Source organism: Mustela nigripes, chromosome 5 (genome assembly GCF_022355385.1).
Source record: "Mustela nigripes isolate SB6536 chromosome 5, MUSNIG.SB6536, whole genome shotgun sequence".
NCBI lineage: Eukaryota > Metazoa > Chordata > Mammalia > Carnivora > Mustelidae > Mustela > Mustela nigripes.
In genome coordinates, this window is record NC_081561.1 from 36,391,811 (window position 1) to 36,411,283 (window position 19,473).

General features: G+C 32.7%; 1 protein-coding gene across 1 annotated transcript in view; it reads right to left on the reverse strand.

The window, feature by feature from the left end:
• RIMS1 (regulating synaptic membrane exocytosis 1) overlaps window positions 1-19,473 on the reverse strand; it is a 492,355-nt gene that overhangs the window by 136,751 nt on the left and 336,131 nt on the right. Inside the window, exons 11-20 of the mRNA XM_059401539.1 lie at window positions 17,804-17,850; window positions 15,588-15,700; window positions 13,530-13,660; window positions 12,768-12,939; window positions 12,490-12,643; window positions 11,376-11,447; window positions 7,112-7,268; window positions 6,222-6,347; window positions 4,654-4,716; window positions 284-373 (exon numbers count right to left, since the gene is read on the reverse strand). Of these exons, the coding sequence (XP_059257522.1) occupies window positions 284-373; window positions 4,654-4,716; window positions 6,222-6,347; window positions 7,112-7,268; window positions 11,376-11,447; window positions 12,490-12,643; window positions 12,768-12,939; window positions 13,530-13,660; window positions 15,588-15,700; window positions 17,804-17,850 (1,125 nt within the window). The remainder of the gene's footprint in view (window positions 1-283; window positions 374-4,653; window positions 4,717-6,221; window positions 6,348-7,111; window positions 7,269-11,375; window positions 11,448-12,489; window positions 12,644-12,767; window positions 12,940-13,529; window positions 13,661-15,587; window positions 15,701-17,803; window positions 17,851-19,473) is intronic.

Consider the following 19,473-nt stretch of genomic DNA (forward strand, 5'->3'; position numbering starts at 1 on the left):
GCAACGGAAGGGGGAAAGCAGCAGCCAGAAGCAGTTACAAATTACATCACACCATTTGCAACAACATTCATGGAAATATGTGTATGTGTAGCCTGGGGCTTACCCACATACACATATCTCTCCTTACACGTGTATAATAAGGGCGGGGGAGATGGAGACAGTTAGCAAAGTGAACATGAATGAATAAACCTGTGAGACTCACATGAAACAAAACGAAGTGATTGAAAAAAAAAAGAACCACTAGTACAAATGATAGGAAATTAAGAAAGTCTTTATTTTATACCTTTCTCGTTCTGGTGAATGCAAACTAGTATCTGGTCTCAAGCAGTTGGTACTAGCACTCCTAGCCCTGTCAAGGGAGGGCTGCAGTTCACTAGTGCCAGTGCATTGCATCCAGTGGTAGAAGAGAAAGACAAAGAAAACAAAGAAAGGAAGACCATGTTAGAGAGTAAAGCATAAAATAATGTCCCCTTTACATAAAATGCAGAATCACTGTGATTCAGTTCATAAGGGTGTGAGAGAGCTGACAGGATGGCAGTGCAAAATTTTGTTTAGGAAATGAAACTAAACAAAGATTATGCTTGAATTGGTTTGCATAATTTTTTAAGAGGGTCTCAGACTGAAAAAAATGAGACTAGATCACACCTACTTATGAAAAAACTGGATACAGAAAGCACTAAAACAAAATGCCTAAAACTTCGTTACCAAGAACAGATGCCACACCAAAACAAAATGAAGGACATCGGAGAAGAAAAAATTTACAACTCAACTACTTTGGTTCACAACACCAGACGAGGGAAGTGGAAGGCATGACTTCCAAATGGTCTTACCTAACCAATATTTCATCAGTAAATCTCAATACTCTTGAGTGAAAGCATTCATGATGAAAGGGGAAGTCCTGTCTAGTCACTGACTTGGTTTTGGTATGTGCAGGCAGAATTGAGCTTCACACAGTAAAATTATCCAAAAATAAAATAACATAAAATTAACGATCATAATCAAAATCAACAAGTAAAACAACAAGTAAATGACAAGATAACTAGAATTCTGATATTTGAGTAACTAGATTTCATTTAGAGAAATATTCTGGAATTCATAAGTTTTATAATTAAAGTTATTTTTTGGTTTCTTTAATTTAATGTTTCTCTGTGCATAATTATTTTCAAGAAGAAATGTTAGTGCTTTATTAGAATTTAAATTTGTTATTTTTAGTAGGCCAGGGATTCAGGATTAGTTTATAACTGGGACTCACTGTTAGGACTCTTACCTGTAAATATTCCAGTGAGAACAGTTCTCTAATAAAGGCATCTTAGGTGGTAATGTTTTATAGTGCCTACCAAAATGTCTGGAACGTGGCAACACATACATGCAGGAAACAGAAAAATATATATGAAGCAAATACTAGGGCATGGAAAGAAATAGGAGGCCTATAAAGCTACAAACAAAGACAGCTCTTTTGTTTTTTTATCAGAATAACCATAGTAATTATTTGAAGGTAGAATAAGAATTTTTAAAATATGGAATCATAGACATCAGTCTTCATAATTAAGATAAATATGTGAAATTATAATTTCATTGCCTTAATTTGAAAAATATCTTCTAACAAAACTAATATTAATAAATATTAATAAATCAATATTTAAATTTACTCTTTAATCCCTGATTTAATATTATACCTGGTTCTGTGGAAGAAAACAACTTGCAGCTAAATGTCCTAGCCAAATAATTTATCTAATTTTTTTTACAATTTAATAATGTTTCTACAAATTTAATTGCTGATTATAAAACTCACAAGTCTATTTCAGCTTATATTAAAATACAAAAGGTAAGGGAATATACATTTGCTGAGGACAAACTAAACATTCAAACACCCCACTGGTTTACTCATATGTTTACTAACTGTCAAATCAAAAGAAATCTCTTAAAGCTTCAATTTAAAAATATATTAGAGTACTATATTTGAAAACTAACTGAAGACAAATTTTACTGAAACTAAGGATTCTGCTTGCTTCACAGACAATAGTCTCCTTTTCAACTCCCGACCTTAAGCAAGTATCTTCAGCAACTGGTTGTTAAACAACTTTTTAAAGCAATCGGTTCAAAAGTGGTTTGTTGGGACGCCTGGGTGGCTCAGTTGGTTAAGCAGCTGCCTTCGGCTCAGGTCATGATCCCAGCGTCCTGGGATCGAGTCCCACATCGGGCTCCTTGCTCCGCAGGGAGCCTGCTTCTCCCTCTGACTCTGCCTGCCTCTCTGCCTGTGCTCGCTCTTGCTCTCTCTCTCTGACAAATAAATAAATAAAATCTTTAAAAAAAAATTTAAAAAAATTAAAAAAAAAGATTATCAAAAGTGGTTTGTTTATTCAGAAATACTCAAACGAGGGCTAGCAAAGTGTGTGAAACAGAATGGAAGATAGCATAACATTTATATATAGTATGAAGGCCTAAATTCCTGCCTTGGCCTTGTCCCTTAATGGCAGTGAACCTGGCTAATTCAGGTCAGGCCTTTCCATACATTTATATAAAAGAGGAAATAACATCCACTTAATAGGGGTGCTCAGAGAATTAGATAACAGATATAAAGTATCCAGGACATAGTAAGGCAGTTATATATAGAATTTTCTGCACAATATTACTTTCTTGGGTCGTGTTTTTATGAAAAAGGGTTTAATGGTTAAGATACGTATTATTTTAAGTATTAAGTTATAATAATTTTAGCTATAATTATAATTGAATATTATAATTATTAAAATAAATAAGCAGAAAATGGATTAAACAACATGAGACAGATTTCTTGACTCTAACATGCTGTGCACACTAAATCTTCAGGGAGTGACTATAATTTGCAAAGTTTCCAAAATCTGTTTGACTCACAAACTCTTTTATTGGCACCACACCAACTCTTCAGAATCTAATTGTGGAAAAACTAGTTTAGTGGAAAATGTCAATAGACCTGATTTTGAATCCTTGCTCGTTACTTATCAAATTAAACTTTCTCAGCATCTTTCCTCATCTGTAAAGTGAGGGTAATAGCATTCGTATCATATAATTACTGCCAGAGAATTGAGATAAACTACATTAATGTCAACACTATGTTTGGTGTTCAATGAATTTTATTTTCTTTGCTTGTTAGAAAGTAGCAAATCCTCAAATTTTATTCTTAAAATTGCTAGGTGAATATGAAATGATATATTTGAAGACTGTACAAAATGATGACATTACCAGCATATCATATTTTGCATATACTGATATTTCACCTTTGTAGAAAATATGGGAAAGAAAAAATATATTTAGCTTTTCCAGTTCCATTCGTCTAAATTTATTTTACTTTTTTTTTTACAGTCGTAGTCAAATCAATAGGACTATGAGAAAAAAAAAAAACTTTTTGAATTTGTAAAAACATTGTTCCTACTGACAAACTATTTGCTAGGAAAAACAACTAATAGTAAGCCTGGGCAGCTGAACATTATTAAGAATCTGAGATAATTTTTTACAATATTTATAATTTTATATTTTTCCCCAGTTCACAATCAAAACTAGTATTTCCTCATTTTTTTCCCCTCCCTGTGGCACTACAGGAAGACATGGAGGTTGTTATCAATAGGATAATTTTATATATATAAGAAGCTGAAACAATTTTTATTAGCATGATCACGTTAGTATAACTGAGAAGAGCCACACATTCCATGCAGACAAAATACGCTCCCCATTTGTCCAGTCATAGCTCTTTCCTCCTCTTTCCTACTGTCCTCGTATTGGCCAATATATCTGAAAAAGTTTGCCTGGGTTGTCAGTTTGTTTCACTGACTTTCTACTTCCTTACCTTCTATTAACTCTAAATTGACAGTAAGTGTTTGCGGACTGCATCCTATGAGTAATCTGTAGGAGATTTACTAATTAACTTATTTATTTTGATTATGAAATCCAAGACAGAATGAGAGGTAAAGTATCAGATTCTAAACTCCAAATTACAGGAGAATATTACATCTCTTTTTCTTTTCATCTTTAAAGAGGCAGCATATTGTTGCATGCTTATATGAGAAAGTTTGTATTGCAACCCTGCTAAACTAGTGGGGGGATGAAGGCAGGGAGGGTTTAGAAGTTAAAGGTCAAACATTCTCATTCTTCATCAAGAAGGAAGTTGATGCTCAGCTAGTAAGAAGTGACTGCTATAAGATTTTATTAAAAGCAAACAGAATATAAACAATGGCAGATTCCAAAAGGAAATTTAAAAAAGGCTAAAACAAACATAATCATCAAAACAATAACACTGCCATGCACAGATCAGACCTCTTGTGACTAGACAGGTGTGTGTGTGTGTGCTGCCAGGGGCAGGGGTGGGGACGCTCACAGTGAGTATTTTGAATTGTAATTGCGGAAATCGGTTCCTCGGTTTTAGGAATGCATAAACAGTTCCACAGAGGCTCGTCAGTCTCTGGAATTTGAAAAAACATATAGAAAAGCAGTCTGCCTGGATTAGAATTAAAATATATTTGGAACCTTTCCACAACCTCCAATAAAACAAAACAAATTTTGAATACTCGGGAAATTAATTTTACATATTTGTAATAATACCTTTAAGGGCGAGAAGAAAGAATAGTAGAATGGAAAGAGAGTCATCACACACAGTTACCATTACCAAATCCCTGTATTTACCTGGTAGTGTGTAGGCATTCTGCACTTCGTCCTCGTTTTGCTCTGGGCAGCATAAGAAGCTCACTGCACAGACAGGATGGGTGGTGGATGAAACAGATAAATCATGAGGCATTAAATGACATGGATAATGCAAATGGTATGCCGATGAAAACGTGAAAAGGGAAGAAACCAGATTGTCTGCACTAGCATATTTGCTCGAGAGGTTAAACAAAAATAAACATGACAGCATTTCAAAAAATTTAAACAATAAAGTACAAACATCATGGTCAAAGTCCTCACTGTTGTTGATTTGCTATTGTATTTCCAAGTGACTTTCAAGAATATTAAAACAAAACTAAACTAAATCTTCCCCAAATAAGACCAATTCCAGAGACCTGGGTATTTTTAAAACTTCTGAAAGGCCTACATATCTGGACTTTCTGATGCTCACTGGAACTTAAAGCATGAGTCCTCTTGGCTTTTACGGATACTAAAAATGCAATTATCAATATTTGTTCTTAACCAATCATGAATATACTTGACTAGAATTATTTTATTCTAAAAACTGGTACTTTTTCTGTGCTCAGATTAATTTCACTTCATTAAATGCCCTGGTCAAGAAGTCATTTTTTTTTTTCCATCCTCACCTAAATTGAAAGTGACCCAAGTGGATGTTGACAAGTGGCCCTCATTCAACTCAACTCAGGCTGAGCAGTGTAGAATCCCATTCCCCAGATCAGTTCTTATCTCAGTCCCCAATATGATTTCACTCTTCAAGGTCCTGGCACCACTTCCCACAGTAGGATGACAAAAAAGGATTAAGCAGCTCTACTGAGTTCTGTGTCCTTCACTACACCACAAAAAGTCAATCATGAAGCACAACTAACATTTCCCTACTCCTTCCCAAAAGTTCCTCCACTTTTAAAAACCCAGAAGAGAATATTCAATAAGGTGGGTGTTCTAAAACCTTAAATCAGATCCGGAGCTTGTGGTCTGGCATATTACACAGGTATGTGGTTCGTTTGCGAAGAAAGTCTATGGGCATGTAGAACAAAGGAGTTGTCATGTAGATTTTTAGTAATTGTGTCCAAAAAGTACTTATTTATACGAAAAACTCCATCTCATATATTTCATACTTTATAGACATTTTATGGAAATAAGGTATATAAAAATATTATTATTGAAGTTCTCACAGAAACTCTGCAATGTCTTTCAGATGACCTGTATCCAAAATTGTTTAATAACATAAAAAAATAATTATATAATTACAGCAATAACATCCCATATTTGAAAATTGATTATATAGGCTTCCTTCTACAATTTAGAAACAATAAGCTATACATTTTAAACTGGCTAAACATAAATTTCAATTGTAAAAAAAATGCACACATTATGACAATATAACATTAGCCAAATATTTCCTACAGTTGCATTTCTATTAGAATATCCTAACAGCTATTCCTTAAAAGTTCAGTTTTGAGTGATTAAATACTTTTACATTCTGATGTATTATGTCAAAGATATTTATCATACACTAAAACAGAGCAAATAAAGAGTTATAATGGTGAGATCACAGTTTGAACAAATACCTGTCTTGTTCTGATAAATACTGACTGTCCACATCTCTGGATCTGTGATCAACCGGACTTCGGGAGGCATCATGGTGTCTAGTTGGAGAACGTGACCTTCTTGTTGGATGAATTTCATCTAAACTCCTAAAATGATTCCAAAAATACAAACGCATCAAAATGTATACTCTTCCCAAATCTAGCAGACAGACTAATGGCAAATATCTATCAGTAACTGGCAGAAGGCTGGCATGGCTTGAAAAGTGTTGTTATCATAATTGAATACATATTTTATCAATTGAGTTAAAGGTATTTATTCTCTAGGAGTGCTTTGCCTGTGCTACATTTCTCCAACCTTCTCTTGCACCTCTGTCAAAAATGACAATTTTCATCTGCATACTTAATTTAAGTTTCAGAAGTATATTTTAGGATAAGATAAAATACAGCACTACATTACCTAAGTTGCATGTACTTTTGAAGCACTTAAAGTGTTTCAAAAAGACAATTCTAAATTCTAAAAAATTTTTTTCTAAATTCTAAATTTCTTAAAAACACATTCTGCCTCTTAACCTTTTATTCTTTGCCATTTCTCTCCACAAGTTATCCATTATACAATTTTTCCTAACAGGAGAAAAAACTAGCCAACAGAATACAAGATAGTTATTCAAAAACAGTGCTTGGGACATAAACTTCTTCTACCTCCTGGAAAAAATTTCTCAAGATTCAAGAACAGAATGTAATACAGGTGGAGTAATGGATAAAAAGACATTTTTGCTTACAAATGATTTTGGAAAAAAAAATTTGACTGATTAAACCATTATTTCATGTCAGTAACAGTCTTGAGGCAGGTTACATTGTATATTAAAATTAAAAAGTACTGTCAGAGACTTGAAGCCCATCTCAAAGCCTACCTCTGTAATGGCACATTTGGTAAACGTGAACGCGGCCTTCCCTGATCATCGCCGCGGTGAGGAGATACTGAACGTGAGCGGTGATGAGTTGTTCTTTGCTGTTCTGGCACAGTTAATGTTGTAGATTTACTTTCTCTAGCACTAGACCTATAACCTACTGGCAAGAGTACACACAAAAAATCTGTCAGTATTCTTCGATAATGTAAACATTAATGTGGAAATATCAAAATCTATCTAAAGCAGCCACTGACCTACTACAACAAATGCCATGCAATCAGTATTATTAGCTTTTCTCTTCAAAACTATTAAGTATACGTACACAGAGTGTAACATATACATGCATAAAAACAGGTTACAGATTTGTTCAAAGGTGCCCATGGAGATACTGCATATGAATAATAAAGCTGATGTCTCAGATGTTAGGATGAGCTGGGATACTATTTTAAATTAAAAAGTGAGTGAGTGAGTGATTTTTCATTGACAGTGAACTATAGTTAACAGATAAGTCAATGCTTAGAAATCTGGGGTCTTTTTAAATGTTATTTGAATTTTTCTTCCGAAGGATAAACTATTTTAGCTGGATTTCAGGTGGCTTTGCAGAAAAAAAAAAAAGAAAAGAAAATGTTATCTTATCAATTTTAGTTAACAAAGAAGAGTACTAGATCTTCACTATTACAAATATTCACTGAATTTTGCAAACTACATATAATACTGTAATTTTCAAATGAATATAGTGTATGGATGGTGATGACTGTGGCAATAATGCAGAGAAAATTAACTCTCCAATCACCAAATCTACCTCAGACATCTGAAACTATTCCACAAATGTGTTGATAACATAATTTAGTTTATGCAGTTAAGATAATCGCAATTAAAAATTAAAAATAAATTCTAAATTCATTCTCCCCTGAAACAAAAAGGTTTATATCATCTCTGATTTAGTTAAGACAAAGCCATAATTCAATCTCAAATCGAAGTAATGGTTTAATTAATTTTTTTTCCCACAAGGATCATTGTTTGCCATTATTGAAAGGAAAATAAAAAATTCTGAGGCCAAAGGAAAAATAACTATATTTACAACTACATAAAAGTACATGAAACATGAAAACATTAAATTTAACTGGGTAGTTTGAACTTTTCTTCATTTATTTACTTAGTAACTCCTACATTATATTAAAATATGCCATGAAACATCATTATTGAAGGCAGAGTAAAATTCTCCAATAGTTTATTTGCTGTGACTGTATATTTTAACTAAGTTTAAAGAAAGGTATCTAAACATTTCATAAATGTTTATGAGTGACAATTCAAAATGACAATATCATGATCAGAGATGCCCAACAATTCTGTCATTCTAAGAACATCAGTATAATGACCAAATAATGTAACCATAAATGTTATAATTTATAATTTCATATACTTCATTCTATAACAAAAATCATAGCAGTTAAGCTGTTATTTTGAATTCCACATAGGAAAGTTTCTTTGTCATTGTTCAGGTGTATAAACTGTAATATTAAATTTAGAAAGAAACCAAGTAAATTTACATACAGTAAATTTATTTCACAGCTCATTATAAAAAATCATGGTTATTTTTAACGATAATTAATGCAAGGTCTCAATTACCATTTGTTGTCACTTTATAACTTCAATCATACAATAATTATGGAAGGTCAGGATTGAATTGGGAGCACCATTTCAAGATTTCAATGAGAATTCAAGGTATATAAATGACCCTTTCATATTTGATATAATTAACTACTAAGAAATAACTTAGAGAATTTAGATATCTTACTGTTAGAAGGGTATAACTGATTTTTCCCATGGGTTCTTTGTATTTACGTAGAGAGTGATATCTAGAGAGTGATATCTTTTTTTTATCTTATCCTAATTCGTATACATAGGTTTTTGACACTTTTCAAAAGAATTTGGTTTTCTTTGTATTATGTTTAATTTACTGCTTACAACACATATTCTTTACCTTCAGAAAAAGGGGGAAGGAAATTGCTAATTTATGCTCATTTCAATGTTTTGGTTAACTCAAAGTTAGAGTGTGTTTATCTGTTTGTTTTTTCATTTTCTGAATTTGTAGTAATGCTCAGAAAGATTGGGGTTACCACCACATGTTTTGCCCATATAAGGGCAATCTGCATATGGTTATTTTTATTATTCTTTTATTTTTTTAAAAAGATTTTATTTATTTATTTATTTACAGAGAGAGATAGAGATCACAAGTAGGCAGAGAAGCAGGCGGAGGGGGAGGGGGAAGCATGTTCCCTGCTGAGCAGAGAGCCTGAAGTGGTGCTCAATCCCAGGATCCTGAGATCATGACCTAAACCAAAGGCAGAGGCTTTAACCCACTGAGCCACCCAGGCGCCCCTGATTTGTTATATTCTTTTAAAAGTCCTGCCTCATTACTTTTTAAATGCTAAATAAAAATGAATATTACTTGAAATGAAAATTTAGGCACTGCTTCCACATGATAAAAGATTACATATATTTATAAAAATCATAATATTGTTTGTTTCAGTACAGAATGTAAACATTTTTGAAACTCAGTGTTTTTTAGTGGTATCCAAAGATGAATAATTCCAATTGTAGTGGATCCTGTAACTCCCCTTTTGGCCTCTATCTGTGTGATCTCTCAGGAAAATGACAGGAAACTTAACATTTTAGTAATTCAGTATCTATTCAATTGGCCATTTATTCTTTCATCCATTTGCTCTTGCCTCATCATTAAAAAATGTGAAATTCTGGGTGAATAAAACTGGAGAACCACACACAGAAGTAAATTCTGTTTAGATGAGTTGGTAATGACCACATTAAGATTAATGGCCACGATTCTTGTTAGAAAGGCTTGATGACTTTCCTACCATGATTCATCTGATTCCTATTTAAATATGTCAGTGGATTTAATGTACAATCACTCTTCCACTTTCAATTAAAAAAAAAACAAATATTCTGTTGAATGTAATATTAAAGTTTCTGTGAAGAATGCGTCTAATTATTATGATACTTTAAAAAACAAACAAAACAAAATATGAAATTTAATCCACTAATATTTAAAACTCTTGCAGTCTGATATCAGAGTATTATCTAAGAATACAGATATGAACAGCACTAGGCTTATTGTTTTTAAGAATATTTGCTAATATCATACAGTGATTAAATACAATATTTTCTCTGAATTATACAGGAAGCAAATAAACCTAATTTTAGAGAACTCTCCATAATTTCTCCTAATTTTACAGAAGTTGTTATGTATCTCTTCGAATTGTGAATTTAGTGACTTGTGTGGAATCTGTCCACTGACTTTCCCAAAATCACTGCCCTCAAATTAAGTGCATCTCAGCTGAAAAATCACATAAATTAAGGGTCATATATCATTAATGTCCTAAAGAAATGCCTTTAATAACTCATATTAATATGTTCTAATATTGTCTCTCTACTTCTTATTTGAAATTTCCTTACTTCTTAGTATATGGGCTGCCATAGCAAGCACTGATATTTCCTTACTTTTTAATTTTTTCTAGTAAGTCAAGGAAATAGCACAGGATTAGTACCAGGAAAATAAGTCTTTACTACTTGGTTTTACTCACTTTCTGACAAGAGTCAGATGAGAAACATAGATTTGAATCACACAAGCCACAAAAATTTTACTAACTGGACAGTGACAAAAAGATGTTAACTTAAAACGAATACTGAATCTTTCTAAGGCATTTCCTTACTTCAATACGTACATACACATTCTAGGTATAATAAGTGGTAAACACATCACAAAAGCATTAAAAGGTAAGCCATGCCACATGCAATTTTAAACCCTGCCATGCACCTTTCTCAGTATATTCCATGGAAGGCTACATTATTTTCAGAAAGAGAGGAAGGAAAAATCATAGGCATATAATATAAAACATAGAAGAATGGAATTTTTATTTGAGAAAATGAACCACATCCTTTCAAAATGAAATTTGTATTTATGCTTATGCTTGGAGCATTGTGAAAGAATGATTTCAACCTGGCTAGCCATCTTAGCTTCTAAGAAAGAATCTGGCTGAATTAAATATGTGGGATTATTAATGAATAGTTACTAGTCCATTTTAAACTTTCTTAATAATTTGGAACACAAGTCACCATGGAATAAAAGAATACTGATTTCTCTGTGCTACGAATCTCCAGCTCAGTATCCCAAGTCAGTCTGGAAATTGACAGTGAACACAAGCATGAGAAGCACAGTGAAGCAGGGCCATGCTCTTCACCCACGCACCTGGAGGAACTACTCCAATACCATCATCAACCTCATAATCTGAGATGTCACTATCACTGATTCGCTGAGATCCTGCACAACAGTAAGGCAAACAGATACCTCTGTGTCTTATTGGTTTATGAAATGTAAAGGACATGGTCAAAAAAACTTTTTAAAGGCTAATGACGTTACTACTAAGTACATTTGGGACAAGAATAACACAAAGTAAATGCTAAGCTGATTAAAAAAAAAAAAAAAGTTTGTTCTCCAAAGATAACATTTTCTCAGTATTTGCTCTGTTTAATCACTTAAATTTTCATATTTTCTTTAATTAATGCGTTATACACATATAATATATATATAAAAGCCTACAGTGAAGTGTATACAGTTTCCTGCCCAATTCGGTGCCCTCCTCCACTGTTCAGGGAGGGTGGGAGGATGGGGGAAGGGTGAAAGACTTTCTTGGCTGGAAATCTATTGAGCTCATATTATTAAAAAGGACATCATGGCCCTGGATAAAATATTTATGTTTATTCTTCAAAATTAGCCATTATACTGCATGAAACATTAACTTTGAGAAAATGAGAGATCAGAGAGGTACTAACATGAAATATTCAATCATTAGAACAAAACAATTTGGTTCTAGATTACCAAAATGTAGTTCCCAAGTTTCAGATGATTTTTTAGTCATATCTCAAAATTTAATGGACACATGCAGAAAAGAATACTCTTTTTTCCCCAATCGCCAGATGAGTAACAATAAACATACTTTACAATATTTGTTTAAAAATGTTTCTTATGAATAATAATACTACAAATACCCAGCAACTATAAAGTTATCAAGAACCGTATATTTAGCAACTCATTAATAATAAAAACAACTCAATGGGTATTGGGCAAAGAATGGTAATTCAGAGTTTTTAAACTTTCAGCTCTGGAACCACTCCACTATACCATACATACATTTCATTAGGGAAACAGAGAAAATAGTTTTGCGAAGTCTCTTTAAAGAAATAAATAATTTTCCAATATTTTGATCTCTAATAAACATTTGAAAAATATTTGGAATATCAATCTCTAATTGGATCATTGCAACATAACTAATTCTGGTTAACTAAAAATAACTTTAACCTACTTTGAAGTTTTTTGCTAGAGCTTTCTCCATGAATGTGTCGCCTTGGCATGAAAGGTGATGGCTGAGGCAGAGGTAGTGAAGATTCATCATGTGTCTGAAGTTTATACCAATGGGGCTCATCATCTAAAAGTGCTGTCTCCAATTCTATGAGGATCTGAAAGGGCAGTTCTTAAATTAAATCAAGTGTCTTGACCAAAGCAAATTTTAAAGCAACTGTAATTAGTACATATCACAGAAACTTCAATAAGCATTTGGCTAATCTGTACAGCATACGTCACCTCTCCAAGAAATTCACTCTCTTCTTCTTGTACTCTTGGTTGATCCCACACAGTTATTTCTAACATCCGTTCTCTAAAATCTCTACGATGTACATGTGAATAGACAAATGTTTGATTCCATTTGGGTTCTAGGACTTTCTTTACTGTTTTGGTCCTTCTTTTGCTTTTATCACTGAAAAATAAGTATGTCTTGTAAATGAAACAGCAAAATGAAGTATCTGCTGCCATCTACTGTAGTGACATGTAGTACTGCTACTGGGATTTTGTTTTTTTTTACTATTTTTAATCCACAACTTTTAACCTAAGTCTAAAAAGACTCTAGAGTTGAACACTATTCTAATTTTACCTATAATGTAAGCGGTAGTTAGGATAATAGGTATATATACACAAAGGTACATTCTAAATGATGTATAGCTATCCAAGGCGAATAGGTGTATAAACAAGTTAATGAAAAATTTTTAAATTGGTAACATTATTTTTTAAACATATATAAAGCTTGAGGGATTCTTTTTTTCAGGGAGAACATACTTTATTCCCTTACAGAGAATGATTTGCTATATTTTAAAACAGTATCACAGGTGTGCATATGCATATCTTCAAACTCATCAAAATATACACATTAATTATGTGCAATTTTTTGTATAACAATTTTACTTTGATAAGGCTTTAAAACTAAATAAAACTATATCACAGGAGATGCTATTGTACTTTTTCTATTACTAAGAATTTTTGGTTCTAAAAATTTCTGAAATTATTCACTACCTTCTATCTGGAAGAAAATACATTTTCACATAGGGATTCCTGGGACGCCCATCTACTCTAGTCGGTAAATCTGTTGCTTGAAGAACATTTACAATCAGCTGGTGTCCCACTTTATCATACCACAACTTCACCTATGATCAATGAAGAAAGGAATTATTGGTAAAATTATTGGTAAAATCATGAAGTATTACAATTCTTAAAAAAAATACTAAAACCATTTTTGAAGAACTTTTAAATTACAACTATAAATATTATTTCTGAAAAGAATTCCAAATTGAAAGCATAACTACTTATGACGTGACTTTTCTCTTTATGTATTTTAAACATGACTTACAGTGGGCAAGCCTATAGTGTTATACTCTCTCATATCAGGTTATGAAAATAAAACTGATATAAATTTTATAAAAAAGGAAGAAGGGGATATTAACATAATTATCCTTGTCTTTAAGTGCTAAGTGCCAGTGTTTGGTGATTATAAATGACTTAATGATTATGGTGTAGCTAAATACATTTTGTAGTACCATATGTGTTGAAATGAGGTTTAATGAATAAGCAATTTACACAAGTGATTTGGTAGCAGTCAGGAAACATATTTACTGTGGGCCTCCTTTACACCAGGTACTGCTGTTTTCTGGGTTCCCCCCCCCCATTTAATTTTTATAATTAACCTATAATAGAAAAGAGGAAAAGAACAAGGAAGGCAAGAAAGGGGCATTATATACCTTTGACAAAGTGAAGGCCAAATAATGATATTTCTACTAAGATTCCATAATAGTTTGAATAAAGAAAAAATGGGAAAACTGCACACTAAAATATCAGCAAACTCCTAAAAACCAGAACTTCAGCAGTCAATATAGTATTTGTGCTGGCAGTGATCAATGTTAAGATTACTATTTCTTTAATTTAGAAGTTAGTTTTATGGTTGAGTAAGAACTATGAGCAAAAGTTATCTAAAGGGAATATACTGAACATATTTAAAAGTTATTATAAAAAAATAAACTAATTTAACATGCATGACTGGTCTTTCATAGTATAGGGCAGATTAAAGATTCAAACCTGAATCCATATGAATCCATATCTCTGTTCTCAATTAATAACAGCGATGTGTTTTTCATAAAACTAAAACAGATTTTTATCCCTCCTAAAATACTGGTGGAGTATATAAGAGATTCACACACACACACACACACACACACACACACACACGGGGCAGTGCAGATAAAATAAACAGAAAGGACTATAAAAAGGTATTTAATTTACTAAAAATAGAAGTTAAAACCAGGAATGGTTTTAAAAATAACAGCAAGCTTACAGTTACCTTCTTTGTTTAATTAAATGCCAAGAGGAAAGTAGCAAGAACAGATTATAGAAACCCACATGTTACCAAAGGAGAAAAAGTAAACTATTTAGAGAATAGTTTAAAAGCAAGGTTTCTTTTATTTATGAATATAAATGTCCCGTCTTCTACCATAATCTGCATAGATGTGGCATCTTGTAATTGTTTGCCATAGTTTCTTTACTCTGGCTTTCTCCACATCATATATTAAGCAACAGTAAGAAAAACTATAGTTTTTTGGATTGATACCAGAAATGAAGTATTTCACTAAATAACTCAAGAAGTTAAAATAGGTATTTTTAAAAGAATTTTTTTCAGGCTCCAGGCTCATAAGGGTGTTAAGTGAGTGGAACATGACCTTCAGAGTTGATCATGTTGAACCAACTACCTACCTTAGAAACTTTTATACAGCACACAAAACATAATGGGTGTTTTATCTACTTATGTTGTCATTTATCATTGATTGTTTACAACACCTGGGTACATTGCAGGCACTCAACAAATATTTTCAAATAAATATATAAATAAAGACTCATCTAAATTTAATAAATACATGCAAAAATTGGAAATAGACTACGGTGTTAAATATAAGACATATATCTGAAGGACAGACTTCAAATTTGGGGGAACATTTAAAGGACAAATATCCCTTCATTTTTAAGGACAGATTCAGAACAGTGAGCAAAGACTAGTGGTCTCCAACATGTGTGAAAAATACATACAGAAAGTTGTCCTGGCAAGACTTGTGGGGCATCTTTTAGGGCTCCAGGACTTGTTGGAGAAATAACAGAAATGGAAGGCCTTTCCATCTTCTGAGATTCAAAGGAACTTGAACCTAAAATGAGAAAAAAATTAAGTAATTTTTAGTGACCCATTTATAATAAGCATGCGAGAATATTTTTTACGAAACGTTAAATGTACCTGTTATTTGTATAAAACTATAATTCAATACCATCAATAAGAGTAGAATCAACTTTTAATTGGATAGTCACAGAAAATTATCATACAGTCTTCTTTGGTTAATTGCCTATTTTAAAGGATTTAAAAGATGTAATCAAATTTTATATTTTTTTGCTCCAATGTAATATTGGTCTTATATATTTCTGGGGGGTATTTGTACAGTTTAGGTTCTGGCATAACCTCCCATGTAGGTAAAGGCTTCATGCTTTAGTGATTAAGAAAGATGATGCCTGTTATTTTAATTATCTTGGCTAAAGTATCATCTATTATGAACTGTCCTTGCTGAAATTAAAATGAATGCACATATAATTTATGAGCTACATCTAAGCCTAGAATTCATTCCTTTTAAAATAAGATTTACCATCTATTTTAGGTTTTTTTTTTTTTTAAGATGTATTTATTTACTTTGAGAAAGAGTGTGTGCAGGAGCTGGGGGAGAAGCAGAGGGAGAGGGAGAAAATCTCCAGCAGACTCCCCACTGAGTGGGGAGCCTAACATGGAGCTTGACTCATGACCCTGAGATCATGACCTGAGCCAAAACCAAGAGTAAGACAATTAACCTATGGAACAACCTATGCAACCCCTTGCCCCCATCTATCTCAGTTCTGATCTTAAAAATGAATCTCTTGAATGGCTGAGAATGCTGTCTCCAGTGATTCTCCACAAGAGATCTACTTCACCTTCACATGGAGTATGATCCACACACTTTTTCCTATACACACAAATTAAGTCTAAGTTAAGCCACATACCATCACTCTGTGCTCTCCAAAGCCTTCAAGATAGAATTCTATAAAATTCTTTGTTACTATGTTTCTCTTTTCAAATATCCTTAGAATAATTTTTTTCTTGGGTCCTAGGACAAGAATACTGTTGCTTCTAATAATCAATTTGTTTGTAATACTATAACAGTTTATTTTTAAATAGTATCAGCTATAAATTATGCAACAGGTCCCATTTCCCTCTTTGTATTAGTTATCAGAAAGCTCAAATCCAAATATGGGCTCATCTCCAGCAAGTATGCATACTGGTCTGCATTTGATATGCAGATCCTTGTCTATCCCATTCACATACTTTCTACCTCCTTATAACTATGAACACTTGTTTTCCTCTCAAATCACTTGTATTTTATATCTCCATAAATGGGTTACATAAGAACACTTGCTCATCAAGCCCAAGGTATTGTGAAGTTAATGCCAATCCGTTGCAGAGTAAATATCTGCATCACTTTCACCTCCTTACCTGTCTAGACTTCACTGCACACATTGTCATCTTCCATCACCTGGAATGCCTTTAATGGCTATGTAGATAATGCAACCCTCTAGCCTCACTGTCTCCTGACTCTCTTATGCCCACTGAACTTCACCTCTACTCCACTCACTCATTTCCATGACCCTACCAGACAGTTTAATATTTTTTATTATTTTTATTTTTTAAAATTCTGTTATTATTATTTTAATTTAAATTTTAGGTGGTTAACATCAGTGCATTACTGGTTTCTGGAGTAGAATTCAGTGATTCATCACTCACATACAATACCAGTGTTTATATTATGCTGCTTTTAAAATATCTATTAATGTGCTCATTTCCTAACTAGAAAGTCTAGCTCAGCCTAATTACCAAACAGAATGAATAATCCGGTACCACAATACATTTTTACCTACAGCAAACATAGCTAGTACTGGTTTATTAATTGAGCTCTATGAGGGTCCTGTTATGATGCAGAGGGTACTGCCAGTTAATATTTTTGGATAGCCATAAAAAAAAATAAAAATCTTAAAGAAATCTTAAAAAAAAAATCTTAAAGTAGAACTTTGGGTTTTCAATGATTGTCACAGTTGCCACCTTCAGACATCATTGAAGATAACCTTACTATACTAATACCAATTCATTTATATCAAATAACTAAAGCAAATGATAAATCTTTATTCTTCAATTTCATTCAGTACATATGATAACAACAAATAAATCTTATACTCACTGGACTCCAGTGGAGGATGGGAGCTCTCAGGAATCCGTGGAATGTCACTAAAAGAAATAGGGTATGGTGAAAATCCCATTAGCTAAATTACCCTGCCTGAGGCAATCACAACCACATTTTATTTCAGTGGTGTGAACAATCCTTTTGGGTCTTTACAGGTGGGAATGGACAGGAGTCACTATCAAGGCAATTACTAATGTGCATAGATGTCAAATACCACACACACATGCACACACACACACAAACTGTAGTAAAAATAAGTTTTTATATATTTAACAGCAAAACACTTCAACATGACAACAATCAGACTAATATTGTGGCTAAAATGACCACAATATTTTTACTACCAAAACAGCAAGTTTTGGAAATAAAAAAATGTTAAAGGTAATATTTTATTTCAATTCTAGAAAATCAAAATGACACATATTTTACAAATCAGTAATATGTTTTACAAACACATCTGAAAGAGTTTACTGAATGAAAGGGATGAAAACATTTCTTGATAATAAAATAATAGGGTGAATATCATGGGCAAAGTTAATAAAATAAAAAGGATGAGCTGCTTTGGAAATTAAAAATGGTTCAAGCTTGCAACAAAAAAGCTAAAATATTTTATATATGTGAATACATAATTCATATACACATATATAGCCCTATATAGAGATTTATATCTCTATACTGAAGTTAGCTAAATATATGGCCATTTACTGTATGATTAGAAAGTGACTTGTGAGAACACCCATTCCTGTCACACTCACAAATTACTCTGAATAAATGTTTACTATAACCTCAGCTTAATCCATTATCCACTGTGACCTTAAGCACCCTGGACCAGCTTGGTTTGGGAAGTGTACTACAAAGAACTACTTTACCTCTGGTTTTTCAAAGATAGTTTAATATCAGTTTAAGGAGATTAATAATATGCAAGTATTAATATGACATATTAAAGCAGACTGGAGTTAGCTAGGACTGACAGAATTATTACAATAATGTTTGAGTATTATTTAAGAATTTCTAACCACTTACCTGTGACCTAACTTCACTTTGACTTTTCTTTGTACTTTTTCGGGGGGGAACACAAATAAAAACAAGTTTATTTTCCTGACTTCTCATTTTCACTTGTTTTGTGCAAAGTAATTTTCATACCTATAATATTATACTTCTTACAAAGATAATACATCCTGTGTTGTGTATTTTATAAATACATTTTATTACAAATTTTTGAACAACTAATGTTTTATATAAAGCATTTCATATGATAATTAAGAAACTAATCTTCAATACGTATGACCCAAGAAACCAACGGCTTATCTTCTGTTACCTTATTCTAAATTCATCCAGGCAAATAAAAGTATATTTTTAAGAAAATCTAGAAAGAATAATTTTTTTTTAAAGATTTTATTTATTTATTTGACAGAGATCACAAGTAGGCAGAGAGGCAGTCAGAGAGAGAGAGGAGGAAGCAGGCTTCCCGCTGAGCAGAGAGCCCAATGTGGGGCTCGATCCCAGGACCCTGAGATCATGACCTGGGCTGAAGGCAGAGGCTTAACCCACTGAGCCACCCAGATGCCCTGAGAAAGAATAATTTTTTAGATAGTACAACTTTTTAAACCAGCCCCGAAGTCAATTATGGAAATTAGAATTTGGAACTCTAAAACCAGGCACAAGCT